The sequence below is a fragment of the Pomacea canaliculata genome, linkage group LG13 (assembly GCF_003073045.1).
Source record: "Pomacea canaliculata isolate SZHN2017 linkage group LG13, ASM307304v1, whole genome shotgun sequence".
NCBI classification, from domain to species: Eukaryota; Metazoa; Mollusca; class Gastropoda; order Architaenioglossa; family Ampullariidae; genus Pomacea; species Pomacea canaliculata.
This window is the reverse complement of record NC_037602.1, coordinates 817,602-836,744: the sequence shown is the minus strand read 5'-3', so window position 1 is coordinate 836,744 and position 19,143 is coordinate 817,602. Positions and strand designations below refer to the sequence as shown.

Sequence of the window (19,143 nt, the reverse complement as noted above, 5' to 3'; positions counted from 1 at the left end):
ACTGTTGCAAGTATGGGTTCCTTGTGTCCCATGAGTGTGGCAAACATGCTTCATGCAAAGTCATTAGTTTTTTTTGTTTTCTGTATGATTTCTGGAGCTTCATTCTCAGAAATTTGCTCTTGAGTGCTCTCCATATCAATAAGTTCACATTTCAAGTCCATAAAGCAGGATCAGTACTATAAGGCACTTGTACAAGTTGCACTTTGTAGCAAACCGAGTATTATGGCTGCACCCAACCCTACACAGCCTAGCAATTGCCATTGTTAACAATAACAATAATAACAATAACAACCGACTTTATTAATCCCAACGGGCAATTTAGATGGGAGCTGTGCCCTATTTCCAAAATATATGTATATGGGGGCAAAAAAAAAAGCAAAAACAAAAAAAAAAAACACACACACACACAACCACACACATGCACACCTACCCATCACACACACACCGCTGATAGTTCATCTGTGATTGAGTAGCTGAACTGCGGATGGCACAAAAGATTTCAGATTTGCTGTTGCAATCCAGACGTGGATATCTGGAGTCCTTGGAAAGGGCTGTCCAGAGTACTCAATCCATACTGTTTATGCAGATACCTGCTTAGCCATTACAAACAGCCATAACTTTACTCTTATAAGTGCTGGTCTTTATTCTATATGTATTTGAACTGTTAGTCTACTGGCAAGGTCTTGCAGTTCTCCGTTAGTGTCAATGTCATCTGCAAAGTGTAGGTTGCAAATAAGCCTTTCGCTGATGGAAATAGAAATAGAAGTGCGATTGTCTTTCCAGAAAAAATGTTGAGCAGCACAGGTGATCAGAGGACCCATGACAGATGCCTACTTTTGGGTGTAAGCTCCTATTTGGTTATTCAGCAGTACTGCCCTTGTTGAGCTCTTATACAGCACATTAATGACTTAGAGAAGTCCCTCATCAATGATGAATTTTCACATGCCATAGTCCTTCATGTCAGAGGCCTTTACTCCCTTTTTTTTTTTATCTTTACCCCCCTTTTTTTATCTATAAAGCTGATACTGAAAATGATTCTCAATTAGGATGTAACAGCTAAAAATCTGTTCAACTGTGTTGCTGCCTTGTCCGAAGCCCTCCTATTCTGCTAGCAGTTCCTCAGCTGTGATGCTGATGCAGTTCTATATTACATTCAGCATGACATTACTCAGTCTAATTAGAGTTACTGCTCTTTGGTTTGTGGTACTTACACCTTTTTTTTTTTTTTGGTTGGGGAGGGGTAAGACTAGTGACTGTGTCCATTCTTTGTGTTCCCAGACGTTTTTGCACAGAGCAGTGACAGCCTTTGCTACTTCATTTCCACCTTGCTTGAGTAGCTTGTGGCCTTATGCTGCCCAAGGAGTAACAAGAAATTAACTAAACTCAAGTAGCTCAGCTGCAATTTTGTCATTGCCAGGTGACTTTTCTCACTTCAAATTGTGAATTGCTCTTTCAACTTCTTCCCATAGTACTGGTAGGTCTGCATGTTAGCTGGTTTTAGCCTGGATGTTTTGAAAGATGTTAGCATCTGTCTTCAGCTATAAGTTGTACATGTCTTAGCAAAATATAGCCCATCAGTTGAGTACAGAAGGTGCTTTCTGTGAGGAGATGGTCGCTGCTGTCTTTGATGAATTAGGTCTTGTGTTGATCCAACCTGGCGAAGGTCAAGATTTGGTAGATCTTTTTGCTGTCATCCAATGACACAAACTCAGATTTCAAAATATTATGGTGTTTGAGCTCATATTCTGTTCAAAAGTAATTACTGAGCATAGTACTGCTAACATGAATTGATCACCTACCATTACCTAATGAACCACTTCTCTCAATAAAAGCTACATATAAATAAAAAGAAAAGGTGCAGCTGAAACAGAAGACATCAAGGTTTAAAACAAGCACATCCATACAGCTGTTGCCTGTGATAAAGCAGTTAATAATACTTCTGTTTCTGAACTGCATCAATGCCAAATGCAACTGCTCTTGCAATTTGCCACGCAATACTCGAATCACAATAATGCAGCTGAACACTCACGCGCACGCATGTTTGGGCAAATCCTTCATATAGAACTGGTCCTCCTCCTCTTCTTCGAAGTTAAGCTCACCCATTCCCTGGTTGATGGCCTTGATGGAAAGGTCAATTCCATTGTGTACCAGCTGGTCTGGTCCATTTATCTTTAAACCAACAATCACACAATTATAAAATGTCTACTTCATCACCAGAGGAGTTATTAATTCTTAATCTGTAGTGGCCATAAAACATGCACTTTTCATTTTTAAGCGTGTTCACCAAGAAAGGAACAAAGAACTGGATTAAAACAAAAATGGAAAAGAAACCCCCCCCCCCTTTGACTTTTATAAAGCACAACACTGACTTTTATAAAGCACAACACTAAACTTAAGTATTTAAAGCATACTTATATCTGCTAAAAGATAGAGAGAAGACTGTTGAGATTATTACAGTCAAATCTCGCTACTATGCCACCTACCAGGACCGAGCAAAAGTGGCATAGTATCGAGAGTGGCATAGTAGCGAGGTTTTGTAAAAACGGCTTTATTTGCTCAAGTTACCCGTCAGTTCAAAACTTTCAAGAATTGTCGGCTGGCGCTAGCTGTCTCCTCTCATTCTCTCCCTCACCTCTTCATCCTCCACCCCTCCCAACCACCTGCATCCTGTCGCTAGTCGACACCCTCCCGCTCTCCCTCTGTCACGTGACTGTCACCCAGCCAGCGACCACCCCTCATCGCCAGCCTCCACCCTCCACCCTCCCTGTGTGCGTGCTATGTTCCATCCACCTAACTGCGATGTCCCACACTACCATAGAGTATTATAATCGAGCACTGTACGGAATTTCACAACTTGTGTCTTTTAACAGTCACAAAAAAGTGGCATAGTAGCGAGAGTCGGTGGTGGCATAGTAAATTTTTTTTACATTGAATTTATAGTCGGGACCGAGCAAAAGTGGCATAATACCGAGAGTGGCATAGTAGCGGGGTGGCATAGTAGCGAGATTTGACTGTATATCATCAAAAATTGCATGTGAAGTGTTTTCATAATGAGATGGAGAGCAAGTAAATACAGCTGGATACTGCTTGCAAGCTGGTTTTAAATCCTTTCAAAAAAACAAATATTAAAAAAAAATCAATGATTTAGGAGTCATAATGTACAACAAAAAAAGAAGTACCTGGGTAAACACACACACTGTCCTAGCATCAAAAATCCAATTGACTCATGGGAAAAAGATGAATCAATCTCCAATCATCACTCCTCACAAGAAAGCACCCGAAAACTTTGTTTTTTACCTCAATTTCAAAAGCACTCCAAAATGTTAAAACTGAATGAAAAAATGGCCGAACCCTTAATGGAAGTTAAAATGTCAAAAAATGTGAGAATAAGACTTTACTCTTCAACACAAAGCAACCTACATTTTTATGGCTATTATGGAGGTGCTATCTGTGGGGATTTTCTAAACTTTCTAACACAATAGAAGTTATCTGGAAACGTATTCATAACATCGGTATTTTAATCGTGGGTAAACTTGCTCTTCTGCAATAGGTAAGTAGTTAACAAGCAAGCTAACTTATGATTCATGAACAACTAAGTAAAGTTAGCAAACTGATCAGCACAGCAGATATTTGCTCAGAAAAAGGTGTGTTATTTTACCAGAGGGGGTTATGAGAAATTTTAAAAAGGCAAGCAAACAGCTTTGTAAAATCTAATTTATTTATTCTGATCAAATTATAATCCTTGAGCAAGCATTAGATGATTAAAAATAATCATTTTCAGTTGAAAACTGATCATTAAAAACAACAATGGCACCATCTTTATTAAAATGGTTATACTTTTTTCCCATCAATTACTCTCAAATTATAAATTCAATAAAAATGGTATTTACTGAACAATGCTGAGCCATTATAATATTTTAAGTTTATTTGTTAGATCTAAAAAAATTGTTTGCTTGGCTCCACTTAATCAATTATCTTTATCTAGACCAAAATTAACAAATTTACCCAAGGAAAGGGATAAAATGCTGGCTGGTTAAAAGAATTAAGATGGAACTTCTTGAAAGCGTTTTATAAAAGTGTTTCGCCCGTTCAAGGGAAGGTAGGAGTACACTGCGCTGACTTTAACAAGATGTCAGTTTTTCGAGCGATGACTAGCCTCACCATCAACATCAATCGCTATATATACCATCTCTAATCCAACTGATCCTGCTGCTGTCAAGCTTCTGAGTGACGTTCTGCATGGCCATGTCCTGCATAAACATCCAGCGGACAACATGCTGTCCAGGGACACACGTTTTAGTTGAAAGTTTTAATAATGCGTGTCTGATCTATCTGCCTAAGCATGTTCACATAACCAACACAAGGCGCTGTGACATGCGCATGGGTCTTGCTATTTTAGACTGGAATGAGCATGTTGATAGAGATTATACTTTAAATTACAACAAAACAAGTGTTGAGCACAACCGGAGATGACTTGGACAACGCAATTTAAAACAGAAAACCTATAAACTAGTAGAAAATATCTAGAGATGTGTCGTTGAACAAAACAAATTAGATTACGAGCATAAAGAAAACATGTTAACTGAAACAGGCAGAAGTTCTGATAAAGATTTGGAAATGAATAAAGTAATCCTCGCCACTTTGCGCTTCACCTTTCGCGGCTTCAATATCTCGGGAGTTTTTATAAGAAGGTAATGGGAAAATGATTTACGGATCTAGGCGTTCTTTGAGTATTTTCTGCAAAATTTGATCAGTGGAAAACATGTATAAATTTTATGCATTTTTTGATGAAAAAAGTCCAAAGTGTATAAAAATTTTACTAATATTAATTCTAACAATAAAGAAATCTTATAAATAATAAAATTAATATGAATTACAGCAAATAGTATATTTCCTCTTAAACGAGAACCAGCATCACTTGCCTGAGACGCTACCTGCCTACCCACAATTGTAAACAACAGTGATGGAATGGTTATTAAGGAAATGGGAATGGTTTATGCAGCGTAAAAAAATGGGGTAGGGTTTATAAAGGCTTAATATAGCGTATAAATAAATATACCGTTTCTATTTTGCGGATTTTCCGTTGTCTTAAAACTTTTAATAAATCTTTTTGTAGCACTGGTCTGTAGAAAGACTGTATCAATATAACGAAGTTAATGCTACCAAGCTTTCTTAATGATATGAATTAAAATATTAGGATAAAAGGTATTTTATAACAAAATAATGGCCAGTTTCATGCTTGTGTTGAGGTATTGTGACTAACAGTAACTTTACCACGTATGTAATCAATAAACAGCCTAAATGAGACTCATGTCATTAAAACATTTATTTTATCAGTAAATATGGAGGCACTAATGTCACTATTTCTTGAAATGCTTCAGTTTATTGGGTTTTCTGTAAGATATTTCCTTCACCATAACACAATAAAATTGCTGAAACTGATGGCGTCAGTGTTCATGCATGCATGCTCCGCAGCACATGGGAGGGTGTGGATTGGCTCTGAAAAGCCGGACGTTGCTATCTTGCTCATTGCTGGATGACCCACATGGAAACCGCCATTACGGGTAACAACAAAGCAAAATCAATAACCAGTACATTACCTGACTTTGACTTTGGAGTTCGATCTGAGACGCCTGGGTTTGTGACTGTGTTTGAGACGGAAGAGTGAAGTCAGTAAATTCAAACTCGGATCCTTGAGTGTCTGCACCCAGAAGGTCGGTCCCATCTTCTGTTTCTAAAAACGTGAGCGTTTGTGAGCTCGGACCGTACGTGTCGACACTCATGGTGATACTTGAAGTGACCCTAAAGCCAAGAACTAGACACTGACTTAAAGTGTTTCAGTCTATTCACCAGAATTGCATGGCGAAAAATGTTTTCGTATACTTCGTTTGTAGACCTACTGCTTGCGACGATCAACTTACACACGCCATTCCGTTCTCCCTTGCTTACGTCAGTGAACGGCACTAACCAATGACGTTCTTCGCACAAAAGTTTAGGCGTTGACGTAGTACTCAAGTATAAAAGAATGGTAACTCTACTTTCATCTGCTCGTTTCCGTTAGGTCTACATGCTTCCTTCCATTCCACCTAACTCCTTGCCAACTTCTGTCAATGCCTGCCATATAATACGTATGTAAATGTCGTTAAAATTAAGAGACGATATTGAAGTCTGTGACCAGCGTATGAAATTTCTGATTAAGTGAAGAAATAAAATATAAAAGTTTAATGCAACATGTAAGTTGACTTCAACAATAGTTCACCATTAATCGAGACGGTATCCAGCTAGAGTGATAACAGTTCATGCGTGTCAAATATCATCAACAAATCCAGTAAGAATATCACCTGTTTTGAATACCTCAAGCATGTACACGTACACCATTTTGACAAGAAGAAATCTTGGATGGCGTTATTTGGAAAATATTTTGAAAAGCAAAAGTAAAACTAAAAGTTGAATAAAATTTTATTGAGTTTTTTTTAAACTAGTGATAACAAAATTCATGATGTTATTACATACTAAATCGGTTAATGGAGAAGGTGACCAAACAGGAGATAAAAATAAGATGGGTTGGTTGTTAACTTGTTTAGCAATTCAAATATTTAGCAGTCAGTTGTTTCATTCGTTGAAAGGAAGAGAAACCAGAACTGAATTTAGGGTTTTTTTTTTTCCATCATTGATAGGCAGCAAAAGACATCTATGACATTCATTATGACAAGGATGATGACTTGAAAAAAATGCATGTTCTTGGTGTGTCAGATGATGTTCTTTTAGTATACACTTTTCCTTTTTTTTTTTTTACATTTCAGGATATTTTACAGGCATTCGTCATGGTAAATGAAGGCTTTTGCACATGCTGGGGTTTTAACAGGATCACTGGGGACACTTACAGCTTGGCCTTGGATATACTTCATCTCAAATGCCAGTCTTTGTGTGAAACTCTGTTTTAAACATACTTTTCGCAAAAAAATTATTGAAATTTTTGCACAGAACTATCTTGTGTCTGCATTGCTGAGGTTGTCCACATCTTGTTTTTTAAAAGAACTGTACCATAAGGATATTAGCCAAGTGGTTTTGGCAGCCAGTCATATAATGTTTCCCTACAATAATGCTCGATTGACATTGAACAACCAGATCCATCATTCTGCTCGAGGCATAGACTTTTCTCTAGAGCGACCATCTAGTCATGCTCTGCCTCCATCTGTACCCAACATTGGTAAATATGCTGCAAATGGAATGATGCATAGACCTTTTCCACTGCTTATAAGGCATCCTTACAAATGGATTACTATCCACACAATGTACACCAAGGGCAAAGGACAAGTTTTGAAGACTTCACCAGTGATAGCATTATTTATCAGTATATTCCTATAGGCCAAAGCTATGTACACAGACCATCAAGCATAGAAACACAAGATCAGAGGGCATATACAACTGGGCAGCAACTCAGCAGTAAAATGACAGCAAAATGGAATGGCAACCTTGTTAATCAGAGAACTGTTAAGTGAGTTGTGATTTCTGTTTTATTTTTATTTTTCTATGGGGAAGAACTTGATGGGGAAGGGGGAGAAGTCCTGAATTTCTGTCCAAAATAAAATTAATGAATGGCAATCCATTGATTCACAGAGTAGTATTGGGAACTTTTATAGTAACAAATGATAAAGATGATGACTAGCAAGCTGTCTGACACTAAGAGATTAAAGAAAGTGATTATATATGCACTTGTAATACTTTTGCTTTTTTCTTTTACTTAGACGCAAAGGTTCTTGTCAGGATGATTCTGAAATGCCTGGCTACAGCAAGAAAGGGCGTCATGAGTCACTGACAGAAAATGAATGTGAGACCAAGGCATCGTCTTCTGTCCAACCTGCACCACTTACCTCAAAAGTCATCATCTATAAACCAGGAGATGGGTATGATAACGTAAGTGAAAAGGGAAAGGATCTTGTGTTATGCCATATCCATGTCTGACTATAAGGGAGAGTAAAGCTCGTGTTGTAGACCATATCCATGTCTCAGTACAGGCGGTCCTTGGGGTACGTCATTCCCGAGTTAGAATGTTTCGTGGTTGCGACACATCTCCCATTTACTGTATAAAGCCTTGTTTTGATTTAAAAGGTTTTGCGTTGTAAACGTCGTAATGCGAACTTCGTGTTTGGTGTACACGGTGGAAGAATACATGGTTACGCGGCTCATACTTTTTGATAATTACTGTGTTAGGATAGGTGTTAGAATAGGATAAGTGCTTACAGTATGACGTACAATATGTACGTATTTTCCGACTTACAGGGAAAATTAGTTTATGATGCAACGTAGGAATGGAACAGCGTCGGAAGTCAAGGACTGCCTGTATAATCCTGGAATTGATTTCTTATTTCTGACAGGAAAAATTTGTTGTTTAAGCATCATTTTTTATTGTTTCCATGTGAAGAAATTGTGTAACCTATGTGAAAACTATTTCCTTATAAAATCTGCCTAGTTAAGAATTTTACTTTTAGCATAAGTTGCTGGCAATAGACACATTTAAATGAAAATAAAGGTATTTGAAATTTGGTCTTCATATGCTTTGCCAAAGATCTGAAAGTTTTAAATGTTAACTGTTGTTTTTCAGATTACAGAGGACATTGTCCACCATTACAATCAAAATCACCAGTCTCAGCAAGACCTGGAACATAAAATTATGCTGAGCAACTGTTTGTATGCGATAGTCAAAGATGTTTTTCCAGGTAAGCCAAATGTACATTTGTATCTCCTTGTTTTTTATTTCTCCATCCTTCCTTCTTGGTTTTTTTTCCCCCTTTTCTACCCTTGTATTTTTTTTTCTGCTCCTGCCTTCCATGTCCCCTTTGATCACTTTTTTAAATAATTCATTTTCTGTCATTATTGACACGACTTGATGCTTGGCTTTTAGGATGCAAACTGTTCATTGTTGGTTCCTCTCTCAATGGCTTTGGTACACGCACAAGTGACATGGACCTGTGTCTTCTGCTGTCTCAAGACAAGGTAATTAAATCTGTAATTCTAAAAAGAATCTTGTCAAGTCTTGTTCATTTTTTTAAGTTTGACTTTACACTTTTGGCATACAGTTTCTGGGTAATGTACTTAGAAACTAAAAGTTACAGTGCAGTGTTGATGACACATCATGAATGAGAGGGAGTGACTTACACTTTCTCTTTGATGTATCATTCACATAGTATGCATTAAAGCAGACCTGGGCAAGGGGCGGCCTGCAGGCCGGATCCAGCCTGCCTCCTGTCTCTGACGGCTCGCCCGCTGGCACGCCGCCAGTATATGTACTATATATACAGTATTGGGTAAAACTGAGTTAACTATATTAGTCCGGCCCTCGAACACCATCCCAATTTCTCATTCGGCCCCTTGGGAAAATTAATTGCCCACCCCTGCATTAAAGGATCAATGCAGATGAAAGTGTATGTAACATTACACTCTAGCTATTTATACTTACTGTAAAATAATTTGTAAAGTTTTGCAGTAGGATATGGTATTCTTTGGTTGCCTTCAAAATGGGGACTGGGGATTTTTAGATTGACAGGAAGACATAACTGGGATGCAGAAGCTTACAAATAAAGACATCCAAAAAAAGATGAAGTAATATAAAACTTTCCACTTTGACTTACTCTGCTGTTTCTGGCACCGGTCCTCTGTACCTCAATGAACTCGCTCCCATGTATACACCCACTCAACCTCTTTTGCTCATTTTCTGACACCAAGCTTCTGCGAGTCCCACTGACTAAGACAAAGAAGTATGGTCTTTCTCCTACCAAGCCCAATCAACTTGGAATAGATTACCCGTCAACCTTCGTCACTCTGATTCTCTTACCACCTTTAAGTCCAAACTTAAGACACATCTTTTCAGAATGACTTCACTGTGACCCTGTCCTGACCCTGAGCATGCATGACATGTGTCTACATTTACTTTTTATATGTGTAGCATCAGTAGTAGGAGTGAGCATGTTTGTTATATGTGAATATAGCTGCATGGTTGTGTATGATCTAGTCTATGATTTATATAAAGTGCTCTGAGCAAGTTGGTTTTTTTGGAAAGGCGCTATATAAATCCTCATTATTATTATTATAAATTCCTGCAAGATAGATGCATCCAATATGTAACAGAGATGCAGGTGAAAATAGCTTTTTTGCATAAAAGGGCTCAAAGATATTGATTTTCTTTCATTCATTTTTGCTTTTTTTTTTTTTTTTTTTTGGTTGGCTGATGGACTATTTATAGTTCTGTAGTATTAAAAAAAAAAAGATGGACAGGTTGAAAACATAAGTGCATGTTCTTCAGTGATATCCTCCTTTTTAAACATCAGTTACGAAAGAAGTACTAGAAACATACAAGACATTACAAGACAATTAGGGCAAAATATTGCAGAATACAGTAGGACAGACATCTAATTCTGTTCCAGGCAATTGATCAGAGATTTGAAGCTGTACACATCCTCAGCAGTATTCACAATGCACTCAGATGTTGCAGTAAGTAGTCCTTATGTCATTAGCTTGTGGATGTGGAGGGATCAAAGTATGAAAAAGTAATTAATTCTGTGGAACTTGTTATGACAGTGGTAGTCAAGCACTTATCGCACCATGTACTATGATTAGTGCCTACAGAGGAAAGGATTAGAATGGTGGTGCATTCTATCCAACATTATAAAAAGAACTGTTGTCTAAGCCACTGCCTTGCATATTTCTCAGTATTACAACTTTTTTTTTCAAATTACTTACAGCATTTGTAAAGTACTCCCAAGTCATCAAAGCCAAAGTGCCCATCTTGAAATTCACCGACATCAAAAAGTGAGCAATATTTTAGTATATAGTTAAACATTCAATGATTTTTAATAATATATAAAACATTATAAATTATAATGTATAATACATTATAACACATATTTCTCTTCTCTATGCAACTCTTTATTTCATTGTATAACTGCCTTTTATCTTCAACGTGATTTATCATTGGTTTCTGCCATTGACAGTTCCATAACGCAGTTCTCACATGCACACACTCCCTCCCTCACAGGGAAAGAAAATAGATTACCCAAAAAAAAACCCTTTATAGTCAACCCTGATGTCACATCCAGAGAAAGGTTAAAAAAAAAAAAAAAGCAACAGCAGGTTGAGGGCTGAGAAAAAGCAATGCTTCTCCCAAAGCCTCATAGCGGTCCAGTGAAGCAATGATTAGTGTCTGTCACTAATACACTGAGTATTGGCTGTGCTGGGCTTAGTTCTCGTCTTGGGCATTCTATTCTTTCTCTGCATGTGGCATCTGTGTACAGGGCTGGCTGCCTTGCTGTAATATGGCCTTAGTTGCTGGCTCAGTGTAAAACACCAATTCCCTCCCTCCCCCAGTCTCTGAAAGAAAAAGTAAGCAAACAAAATTTAATGCTGATTGGGATTGGGATGCTGGCAACCAAACTGACATTTTGTGGATGTTAAGGGTTTAGATTTTTAGTTACCCATAAGTCAGTTATGTACAATAGCTAATTCAGTAAGTATTATTGGCTGACTACTAAGGATATATAATATATCTATCTTCTCTTAAATTTTTAAGATGACTTTAAAATCAGATCAATGGCTTTGGCTGACTGGAAAGAGAAAGCAATGATACTTAGTGAAAAGCATTTTGAGGATGTCAAACAAAAGTGATATGTAATCTTGCAGAAATATAGAGTGTGATCTCAACATCAACAATGGTGTGGGAATCCGTAACACACATCTCTTGAAATATTACTGCATGGGTATGATATTCAACCTTTTTTTTTTCCTTCCTGCTTCTTAATTAGCCATCAGGGTTTAGGAAATTGAGATAATCTGTACCTTGGCTATTTTTGAATGTTTTTTTTTCAGAAATCCAAGTCTTATTTTGTAAGTAAAGCTACAGAATTAAGAAGCAACACAATACTGAATTATCTATGCTGTCATATGCATATGTGAGGCCTGGTTGACCTAACCCTAACCCTTGATATGAACGTGATAAATAGTTGTTGAGACAATGTGCCAGAAAAAGTCTGTTATCAGTTGGCAACTCTTGCTTGTCTTTGTAGCTGACCCAAGGGTAGGTCCTTTGATGCTGTACATCAAATACTGGGCACGTTTCCATGACATCAACGATGCTCGCAAGCGAACTATTTCCAGCTACTCTTTGGCCCTGATGCTGATTCACTATCTACAAGGTAACAATAGATAATGACGAATGCACAAACAGCGCTGGTACATGCACTTCTCTTATACCTTGGACATTAAAAAGATAGCATTGCATTTAATAAAAAAAAATAAAGGGGGACTGATTTTTTTTTAAATGTCATTCTACTGATCTTTGATTTCTGCTAACCAAATAGCAAACATCTGTTTGCTTTTGTGGTTTTAGTCTGTGAACTGTATATATATATATGTTCGCTTGTAAGGAGAAATGTACTAACATAAACATAGTTTAATATTTACTTTGAGTTTTATTAAGATGTTGATTGATACATATATTTTTATTATTTGCAATAGTTGGCTGTGATCCACCAGTTCTGCCATCTCTTCAGAAGCTCTATCCAGTGAGTACTTTCACTGCCAGCACTCCAGTCTTTAACTTCTGTTCACTATATTCTCTGGTGGGGAGGTGATGTGAGGCCGACTTGCAGGTGGAGATTTAGAACAACCACAATGTTTTGTTCCTAATTTGCCTGACGTGACTTTTGTCTCTCTTTATCCTCTTGGTACTCTCTTGAATCTACAAACTTTACCAGCTACTAGTTTTAAGAAAGACATATGTACATTAGTCAGGTCATGGGGAAGTGCGGACATAAATACAGTAGTCAGGTCAAAGGCCTGAGAAACAAGTTGGCCTTTCTCAGCATCAGCATCAGCATCAGTCAGATTAGTCTAGTGGCATATTTCACTCAACTTCTCGGAAATACATGATATCAGTCATTGCAAGATGGCCTGTACTCCACTCAAAGCTTGCTGTGATAGCTCAACATTCTGAAGCAGCTGCAGGAAGGCAATCAGAGTTTGGAGTTGGCACTGCAGATACACAGATCTCAAATCTAAGTAATGGCAAGATGGTGCAGATGTGACAGTAGAAATAAAATTGCCCAGGAAAAGATGAAAGTGGTGCAGACACAGACATCCATCCAGAAACATTGCAAATATTATAACAAATGAACTAGTGAACATTAGACACAAAACTGCATGCAGATCAATGGACAAATAGGAAAAAGTGGGGAAGAGGAGTCACCCTCGAACCAGTTTGGCAAAGGGACATCACTCTAAAATTTATATAATACACATGTTGCAGCATATCTTTATGTAAATGCACTAGAAATGTAGTCATTGTGATGTCACCCTCCTGTTAGGGGCCAATGACCTAAAACAATAGAATATTCGATTCGATTTTCAGTCAGTCTACATTTTTGTTGACACTTTAAAAAAGGGGTAATTGAAAGAGGAAAAAAAAACAGTTGCATCAGTTCATTTATTTTTCTTTCAAATCCTTCAAATTTCTCACCTTTGCTGCTTTCTTAACACTTACTAAACTGGAGGTTTCAGAGTGCTCATCTACTTTTGGGAGTGTTAAAAAAGCTTGTTGTTCAGATGCAAATGTATTGGAAAAGTACACTTGTTGTATACCAAACCAAAGGAAAATAAATAAACTTATGATACTAAAAGAAAAAGTCGAAGGAAGCACTCAAATTGAAATATCTTTGACTTTATTTTAAATAATAATTTTCACTGTGGTCTACTAAATGATAACAATCACAAAGAATAATTAATTTTTAAGCCTTGAGATAATACATTTAAACATTAAAAGGTTCAATTTCATTCAATTGTCTGTAGAATACCAAATTTTTCTTAAATTTTAGTTACATTTACTATGGATATTGCTGTTTAAAGATGCTAACTCTGATGATGGTCTTCATTACTTCGATTTGGGTTGTATCACAATAAATTTCTTTGAAAACGTGAAGTTGTAATAAACATATCCCTGCTGACAGCAAGTTAAAGAAAAATGACAACTTTCAAGTTATAACTGTTGAAAGTCATGATCTGCATCTGCCAGTCGCAAATATTCAGGTCATCGGTGGCTGACTAATTGGGGAAAAAGAGAATTATGTCTCCCTGGGCTGGCCTAGACCTGTTGATTGATCACAGGGTTTTCATTTTCAGGTTAAAAGAAAATCTCGTCTTGAGAAATGCTAAAAGCTCTCACTGACTCCTGATGGCTGTACTGTTAAAGCCTGTCATAATTTTCCAGATGATGTTTGTTTAGTAGCATCGTGATTTGATGGGCCTGCAGATGACTGCATGCGTGAATAACTTGGATGTCATGGTTTTTATTACTTCTGCTAGCACCACTGATAAAGGTGTTGCACCGATAGGAATCATTTTTTCAATTGAACATTTTTCACTTTCATCACTCATGTATTTTAAGATCGACAGTGCCTTATTGAACCCCGATAGAATCGTATCCCGAGATGAAGTTCATGTGTAGTTGTGAGAGGGTATAGGTGTGCGTGTGTGTTAAATGCCGTTATATGTGTATGTATGTTTATATTGTATATATATGTACACACACATTACATTATGTTTACATGTGTAAATTATTTTTGTGAGCAAAAGAAAAAATTCTGCCTTGGATTACGCCTGGTACAGACAATAAAGATTGATTAAAAGTAAAACGAAAAGTGAAAGAAAATGAAATATACAGGATTAAAGTTGTTTGGATGTTTTGGAATAATTACCAAATTATCAATGTAGTAACATGAGGGAAAATGTCTTCTGTCTCATACTAGAAGTTTTCTAATATTTTAAATAAGTGTTTAATATCCTTTGTATATAATAGTTCTACACAAGGGATAATCCTGACAGTCTAAAAGAATTCAAAATTTAATAAATATTCTTTAAAAAAAATAAATCACCATAAAAATGATCATGTCCTCTTTGTAAAAATACTCTGATAAGTAATCATTAGTGATCATAAAAAGTAAATAAAAGTTTGGTTTACATTCCTTAGTCACGACTAGTGGTTCCATGGTTTATACAAATAATTCTATTATCTCCATCTTCCTAATTATCATTTTAATAAGAAAAGAGAAAGGACTCATCCTCCATAATAGAAACATTCTGCTTCAGACTCAACATAGAGAGACTTCTCTACTAAATAACTAAATAGCAAAAACAAAGAGTTGCTCTCAATCCATGCATAATATATTACGGATGATGATGGTGAAAAGAAAGGATGCCATGCGATCCTTTTTCTCATCTTTCTTTTTGTTTTACACAAATATTTAAAAAGTTTTGTGTACTTGAGTACAGTTATATACATTTTTAATAATTTCAAAATTCTCCTCATGCAAGAAAATAACTTTTAGTGTAAGGTTTTTAAAAAACTGTCGTATTTTATGGTGGGCGAAGTTTGAGATATTTTCGAAATCAGGGAGCCATTTAGTCCGAATTAATGGTTTTTAAATAAATGCATCATCACTGATGTTAGTTTTTGGATACGCATATTTAGATAGATTTTGTTTTGTTTGCTGGTTTGTTTTAGAACCTTATTGGAGTAACATGAAATTTTTCTGTGCAGGCACGATTCAATGCACAAGTTGGTCTTCGAAAACTGAGACTTGATGAATCATTACATAATGTCCAGACCTCCAACAGAGATAGTTTGGGGAAACTCTTTTGTGGTTTTCTTGAGTATTTTGCATTTCATTTCAAGTAAGTCACCTGTGTAATATTTTGCCAAAACAGTCGTTTGTTAAAAACAGAAAATTGCCGGGGTAAAATTTAAAAAATATACCTGTATTCTGCTCTGAAATGCATTTGTAAACATGATAACCAGTAACTATATGACCTGCCATGTTGCTTCTCTGATCTCTTTAAACTCAAGATATTTGTTTTTCAAGTTCACATTAAATCAGCATACATGCACAAAATTCTTGCTAAAGCAGTTCTGGCAAAGGACAAAATGACAATTTGGGTTAATTCTGGAAAACTAAAATGTTGCAAAAGTATATTTATTTAAACACCCACACCTATAAGCCAAAAATTTATACAGCAATATCTTTTGCGGGTGATGACTGCAGTTAAATTGTCCTGCAAGATATCACAAAGCTGCCTGACGGAGGTTTTATTTTTTATCTCCTGCTTCCCACCCATAAATTTATATATGAAGGTCCACCTCTGTTTGACACAATTCCTGATTCTTGCCTTTGGACAGGGCTGTGCTTTACTCTTTTTATTCAGGCCTTTGAACTAAGCAAAGAATAAGAGCCATGATTGGTGCCTGTGGGTGTGCCCTTTTTTTTTTCTTTAGCATTTGCAGCATAGAGTATATATATAATTATATATGGTATATTCCTAAACTCAGTATCTTATTAATGCTTTGGAAAAAAGGCAAGTGCTATATGCTTCTGTGTACAGGCCAGATCAAGAAGTGATAAGCGTGAGAGAGGCTGGTGTATTGCCCATCCAATCAGTCAGATACAATAGTGATGAACCTTCACAGTGGAAATGCCTTTGTATCGAAGGTAGATATTGAAATACAGACTTCTTATTAAAACTGCGTTAAGACACATCTGCCTCACATGACTGTACATATTAACCAGAACAAGGTACTATTCTGGTGACAAAAACAGCTTGTGTTGATAATTTTAAAGAAGCATCATTCATGTGTCGATACACTGTAAGACCTTTTAGCTACCAGGCATTAATGTGAAGTTAGAATTCAGTCATTAAGCCTCTGATTAATGCTTCCACATTACAAGCGCATTTCTTGCACAACAAATTACTAATAATCACCAATGAAAAGAGTCTTTCTTTAAGGATTTACTTGCTGTAACGTGGTAGAATATTTTGTCTATTTATCAGATTTAACTCTGACATGTAGCAGAAACATTTAAATCAGAATCCAAGGTATAAAATATTTTTATTTCAGTTACAGGTATTTCATTTAAATTAAATTTTAATATTTTCTGTTTTAAATACTTAATTAGTATTTAATACTTTTTAAATTTACATTTATACTGTAGTATCCTTTGTTGGTTGTGCTATTAGGAACCATGAACAGATGTTCACTGCTCTTCACCAAATGGTTGCTATTGTTTTTTTTTTTTTTTCCAGAACCCTTTGATAGGTCCAACACAGCACGTTCAGTATTTGATGCATTCATATTCCAGCGAGTTATGCATGTTTTCAAACGAAGTGCACGGACTCTGAAAGAAACCAGGAAGGCAAAGTCAATTTTGAGCCAGCCCTTCTAACCATGTCATTAGGGGCAAGGACAGCTGTGCATAAGATTAAGCATACTAACATTGATCAACATCTCAACTGACAGTTTTTCAGAGACCTGTTTCACCACTGTAGGCCAATTAAAGACTTCTACATGTGCAGACATTTATGAGAAAATGCAGAGGCTTAGAATGGTCTTAATCATTCCAAGGCTTCTAGCAATATCACTATATTTCAGTTCTAAAGTTTGCTGTTTTGGTTTTGAGAGATGTTGCAGTTCTATTTAATAATATTCAAATCAAGGTTTCACCAGATTTGATCTGCATTGTTTTAAGATGTTTAAAACTACAGTATGTGTTTGAGGTGTGGTCGTGGTTGTATGCATGTATATATATGTGTGTGGAAGTTCTACCCTAATATGATGAAGATGGACTCATGCCTTACTTTAAGTCTATTTTTAAAAGCAAATTTGCATTGGTGCATTAAATGTCCAAAATCTGCAATTAACTAAGCATTGTGTGTGTCTTCCTTTCATTGTTTCTCAATCATGCTCCCACTTGTTTTAGCATTTTTTAAAAATCTTTTTGTAAACCAACAGTACCTGTTATATTTTTGAGATGTTGGTAGTTATTTGAATTTTTTAAAATTAATATTTGAATAAAATGATAGTAAGCCTTTCTTTATATGGGCATTTTACTTTAAAGATCATGATGTTCACCATTTATATTTGATAAACTGGTTTCATTATTCGTTTGTTTATTAATGTCTATATATAAACAATAAATTTATTTTGTTTGTTTCATAGTCCTTGTGTTTGGTACTTTGTAGATTTTTTTTTTGTTGTAATATGTTCTTTCTAAAAAGTGTATTGACTTGGATTAGTCTGATTTTAGACTGCATTCATTAATCTTTTGCCTGTCTTTGAGTAATGTGCACCTGTTACTATGTGACAGTTGTACAAGCTATAGTCATTGATTCTTCTCTCTCCTCTCTGTGAAAATGTATGTGCTAATAGTTGTGTTACAGCAGTGGAGTGAATGGAAGATTTTGTAAAACGTTTTGTTGCCAACTTGGTTTGTCACTTACAGAGCAGTTGGTTATTTAATGAAATATTTATTTTTGATGAAGCTGTTTCAACGATCAGGATGTGAACCTGCAAACATTTTAGTCGGAGTATTCAAAGTATTTTTTCTTTCTTTAAAGCATTTAAGAATGAAGCCTTTCTTCATGTTTTCTTTTCTTTTAAATTTATTTTTATTTAATTAATGCATAATGTAGCATCAAACTATAATAATCAAGAAACATTGATTTAGTATCTGGATTTTTCTCCAAGTGTGACTTGAAGTGACTTCACCAAGAAGGCTTATGATTCTGCTGGGGCATATATTAAGGGAGAAAGGGCAGAGAAAAGGCTGAGGTACATGGTCAGTTTGACCAGTTTAATGAAAAGTATATTTGTAGATTAGTTTGCACTGAGCAGGACAGAAGATGCTCCACCTGTAACCCCCTTGTAACATACAATATCTCTCTCCTTTTGTTTTCTGGAGTAGTCCGCCTTTACCTGTCTTTCCTTTCCTCTCACCTCTTCCACTTCGTCAAGTACCTGATATATTAACCTTTCTATTTCAGGTATCTAGATATATCAACTACACGTCTTGAATTGTGCGAAAACAAAATTGTTAGAAATGTTCAACAATCATTGTTTCAGTTGTTACTCTCCATTATTGTTGTAACTGATGTAGATAATATGTATATTTGCATTGAAGTGCATGCAACACTTGGGCCCACTTGTGCTTTTATGATGCACTTCAGTTTGTGAGTGATGAATGGATTCTGCATTTTAGAGGTTTTAATGTCCAGGTTTTGTTTACAAAAGATTGGCGGAGGAATTAAAAGAAGTTGCTCTCGGTA

General features: G+C 36.2%; 2 protein-coding genes across 6 annotated transcripts in view; one reads left to right on the top strand and one right to left on the bottom strand.

Moving 5' to 3' along the window:
• Positions 1 to 5,947, bottom strand: part of LOC112554189 (regulator of nonsense transcripts 1-like) — a 21,680-nt gene extending 15,733 nt beyond the window's left edge. For both annotated transcript variants that reach the window (XR_003097217.1, XM_025221832.1), the window contains exons 1-2: positions 5,601 to 5,947; positions 2,030 to 2,169 (exon numbers count right to left, since the gene is read on the bottom strand). Coding sequence is in view for 1 of the 2 variants with exons in the window: in XM_025221832.1 (XP_025077617.1) it covers positions 2,030 to 2,169; positions 5,601 to 5,783 (323 nt within the window). In the remaining variant the exon portion in view is untranslated. The remainder of the gene's footprint in view (positions 1 to 2,029; positions 2,170 to 5,600) is intronic.
• On the top strand, positions 5,891 to 19,143 carry LOC112554191 (poly(A) RNA polymerase GLD2-like). Of its 4 annotated transcripts, none has more exons than XM_025221837.1 (13): positions 5,891 to 6,028; positions 6,804 to 7,498; positions 7,749 to 7,917; positions 8,606 to 8,720; positions 8,906 to 8,997; positions 10,425 to 10,491; positions 10,743 to 10,809; positions 11,677 to 11,753; positions 12,060 to 12,188; positions 12,511 to 12,557; positions 15,587 to 15,720; positions 16,426 to 16,532; positions 17,125 to 19,143. In XM_025221837.1, the coding sequence occupies exons 2-13, from the start codon at positions 7,275 to 7,277 to the stop codon at positions 17,262 to 17,264; spliced, it is 1,368 nt and encodes a 455-aa protein (XP_025077622.1). In that variant the 5' UTR covers positions 5,891 to 6,028; positions 6,804 to 7,274; the 3' UTR covers positions 17,265 to 19,143. The 4 variants fall into 4 exon arrangements, with proteins under 4 accessions (XP_025077622.1, XP_025077619.1, XP_025077621.1 ...); XM_025221834.1 differs by lacking the exon at positions 5,891 to 6,028 and adding an exon at positions 6,035 to 6,128; XM_025221836.1 differs by lacking the exon at positions 5,891 to 6,028 and adding an exon at positions 6,045 to 6,233.

Coding starts and splice junctions, on each gene's coding strand:
- LOC112554191 (XM_025221837.1), top strand. CDS start 7,275: ATGGATTACTATCCACACAATGTACACCAAGGGCAAAGGACAAGTTTT. Junction 10,810..11,676: donor AAATTCACCGACATCAAAAA/GTGAGCAATATT, acceptor GTAATCTTGCAG/AAATATAGAGTGTGATCTCA. Junction 12,558..15,586: donor CTCTTCAGAAGCTCTATCCA/GTGAGTACTTTC, acceptor TTTTCTGTGCAG/GCACGATTCAATGCACAAGT.